Source organism: Strongylocentrotus purpuratus, unplaced genomic scaffold (assembly GCF_000002235.5).
Source record: "Strongylocentrotus purpuratus isolate Spur 01 unplaced genomic scaffold, Spur_5.0 spur5_scaffold_19, whole genome shotgun sequence".
Lineage (NCBI taxonomy): Eukaryota > Metazoa > Echinodermata > Echinoidea > Camarodonta > Strongylocentrotidae > Strongylocentrotus > Strongylocentrotus purpuratus.
In genome coordinates this window covers 2,548,206-2,550,684 of record NW_022145604.1, presented here as the reverse complement: position 1 = coordinate 2,550,684, position 2,479 = coordinate 2,548,206, and the positions used below count along the sequence as shown (strand labels likewise).

Genomic DNA, 2,479 nt, shown 5'->3' with positions numbered 1-2,479 from the left:
TTTTTCTCTAATAATTTTATGAAACGTCTAAGCTTCCGCGCTTCGGGCGGGATGCCCTTCACCCACCCCCTAAGGGAGTGCGCTTCACGTGCTCTTTAAGTGATTCGCTTGCTCACTACCGTCCCCCTAAAATAAGATCCTAGCTACGCGTCTGCATTTAAATATATAGCTATATGATGCTGACTAAGTTGACGAAATAATTCTTATATTTATGTCCTCGAGGAAAAGGACCATTTGCGCATACGCAGGTACTATAGATAGTTCATATGAAGAAAAAAAATGAGGCTTCGGCTCCGGGTTTATAGGGTTAAATTTGTAGACATTTTGTCGGTAATTGGTGGCGAGTTTTGTCGGTAATCGGTGGCCTCTACACACCCCTCCCCCCCCCCCCCACACTGAAAAAGGTCTGGCGACGCCCCTGTTGGTCTGCTCTGTACTTTAACAACAACTGTCCAAGGGCTCCGTGAGTGTATACCGAAAAGTGTACAGATAAATACTTGAAAAATATAAAGATTACAATTAAAACTGCGAATACAAAAAATTTAGCTATCAAAAGGCTTATGTATGATTTGAATGAATCTCAAGTTATTTATAGGTCTGTAATATGGAATAGCCTTGCCCGAGTGGATTACGACGGTATATCAAACGAGTTGAAGAACATATATCACTGTATATGTAGGCCGACAATCAAGTGCAGTATCTTCTGAACAAGTGCGTTGTTTGCGTCCAATTTGAGAAAATCCGTTTTTTAAATTCTCAATTGTATGGCAATTACTTTAACTCAAGATTTACCAAACTGATGAAACACCGTCATGTTAAGTAGTAGGATCAGTGAGTGTCTTTGTGTGCGTGCGTGTACAGGGTGTTTTAATTGGCTTTCTTGATCAACATTTTCTAAGTATTCTTAAAGAGCGTTAAAGACGAATTCTCATTTTAAAAGGTCAAAGATAAATCGCTGTAATTTCCCTTCAAGTATTTTATCGGCTCTTTGATCATGCTAAACAGGAAATCCTTTTCTTTCTCTACGCCGCAGTGGAACCATTCACTTCAAGTAAACTGACTGCAACGAGTTTCTATAAAATCATCCTGAGATAGGTAATACAATAGATGCATAAAAACAGCATCATATGAACATCAGTTCTTCACACCCGAGATAAATGTACTGTGGCTTAGAAGGGTTTGATATAACATGGAGAACCTTACCAACGAATACGCAAATTATTCAAACACAACGGATAATATTGACGGCCAATACCTCCCTATTAAATGGCAGATAAACTTCTACATCATCGGTTACTCTATCAGCGCACTTCTTTCCATTTTTTTCAATTGCGCTAATATCGTGACCGTTCCGCGAGTTAAAAACTGTTTTGGTGATAATACTAAACTTTGTCTCATGTGTCTCGCAGTTGTTGATCTATTCACTGGGTTAATCTGCTCAACTTCAGGTGTCTTATTTGTACTTGTGCCTGTTCCAACTTTCGTCTACGACACTATTGTTGTTTTGTGCACAGCGTCTGTATGGCAATCAATGTTGATTTTGACGCTAGCATCCGGAGACCGGTATGTCGCGGTAACCCGACCGCTTCGGTACATCACGATCGCTTCCCGTAAGCGTATGATCAGTGCGTTAACCGCTGTGATAATAGTTCCTCTTCTCCTCTCCACTGGATCCTATCTGCAGAGCGTACTGACCGGTGTTTGTAATCCTTTCACTAGTATCTGCCTATCTCTTATCAATCCAAGTCACATCATCTATAACATCCTCCCGTTTACTGCTGTTGTTATCACTACATTCATGAACGCTCGGCTCGTGTGCATCTCACGTCGCCATGCGGGTCAGATCGCCGCACAGGAAACCGCGGTCAACGCCGGTAACATCGCATTACCGCTGCCGAGTGCAGCAGGAACGAAAGGACTTAAGACCATCCTTGTTGTCACCGGTGTGTTCTATCTAGCTTGGTTACCAAGTACCATCATCACCTTCCTAAACCCTATACCTAGTATCAATGTCCCTCTAGTTCTGACCATTTTCGTGAGGTATGCTATTACTTCTAACAGCTGGTGGAATGCTTGCGTCTATTGCATCATGAATAAGTCCTATCGCAACGTTCTTTTCAAGATGCTACGTAACTGCTTTGGTGCTTGTATCAGACCACGTGATGATGTTCATGAGAATGTGCCGGTCTATCAATTACCCTACGTCCCTCCTATGTAATCAACTCCATCATAAAAGTGACAATTAATTATTAACAACAAAAGTGACGATGCGTCCTTTGTTGACGCAGGAATGCGTCTACGACAGCTGGCGCTACCGTTGACAAGCCATGACATCGTGAGGGAGCTAAATGCAAAATGATAAATGAACATTGCTTAGAATCAGGTGCACGCCCTGATTTTTCTTCAATAACCCAAACGGAATGACGCCTCTTTAACAACGTGCATTCATTGTTGGCGCAACTGAATTTCTTGATGAGAA

General features: G+C 41.9%; 1 protein-coding gene across 1 annotated transcript; it reads left to right on the top strand.

The window, feature by feature from the left end:
• The first annotated feature begins 1,531 nt into the window (after positions 1-1,531).
• On the top strand, positions 1,532-2,218 carry LOC756535 (beta-2 adrenergic receptor-like). The gene has a single exon (XM_001195531.2). The coding sequence runs from the start codon at positions 1,532-1,534 to the stop codon at positions 2,216-2,218; it is 687 nt and encodes a 228-aa protein (XP_001195531.2).
• The last annotated feature ends 261 nt before the right edge of the window (positions 2,219-2,479 follow it).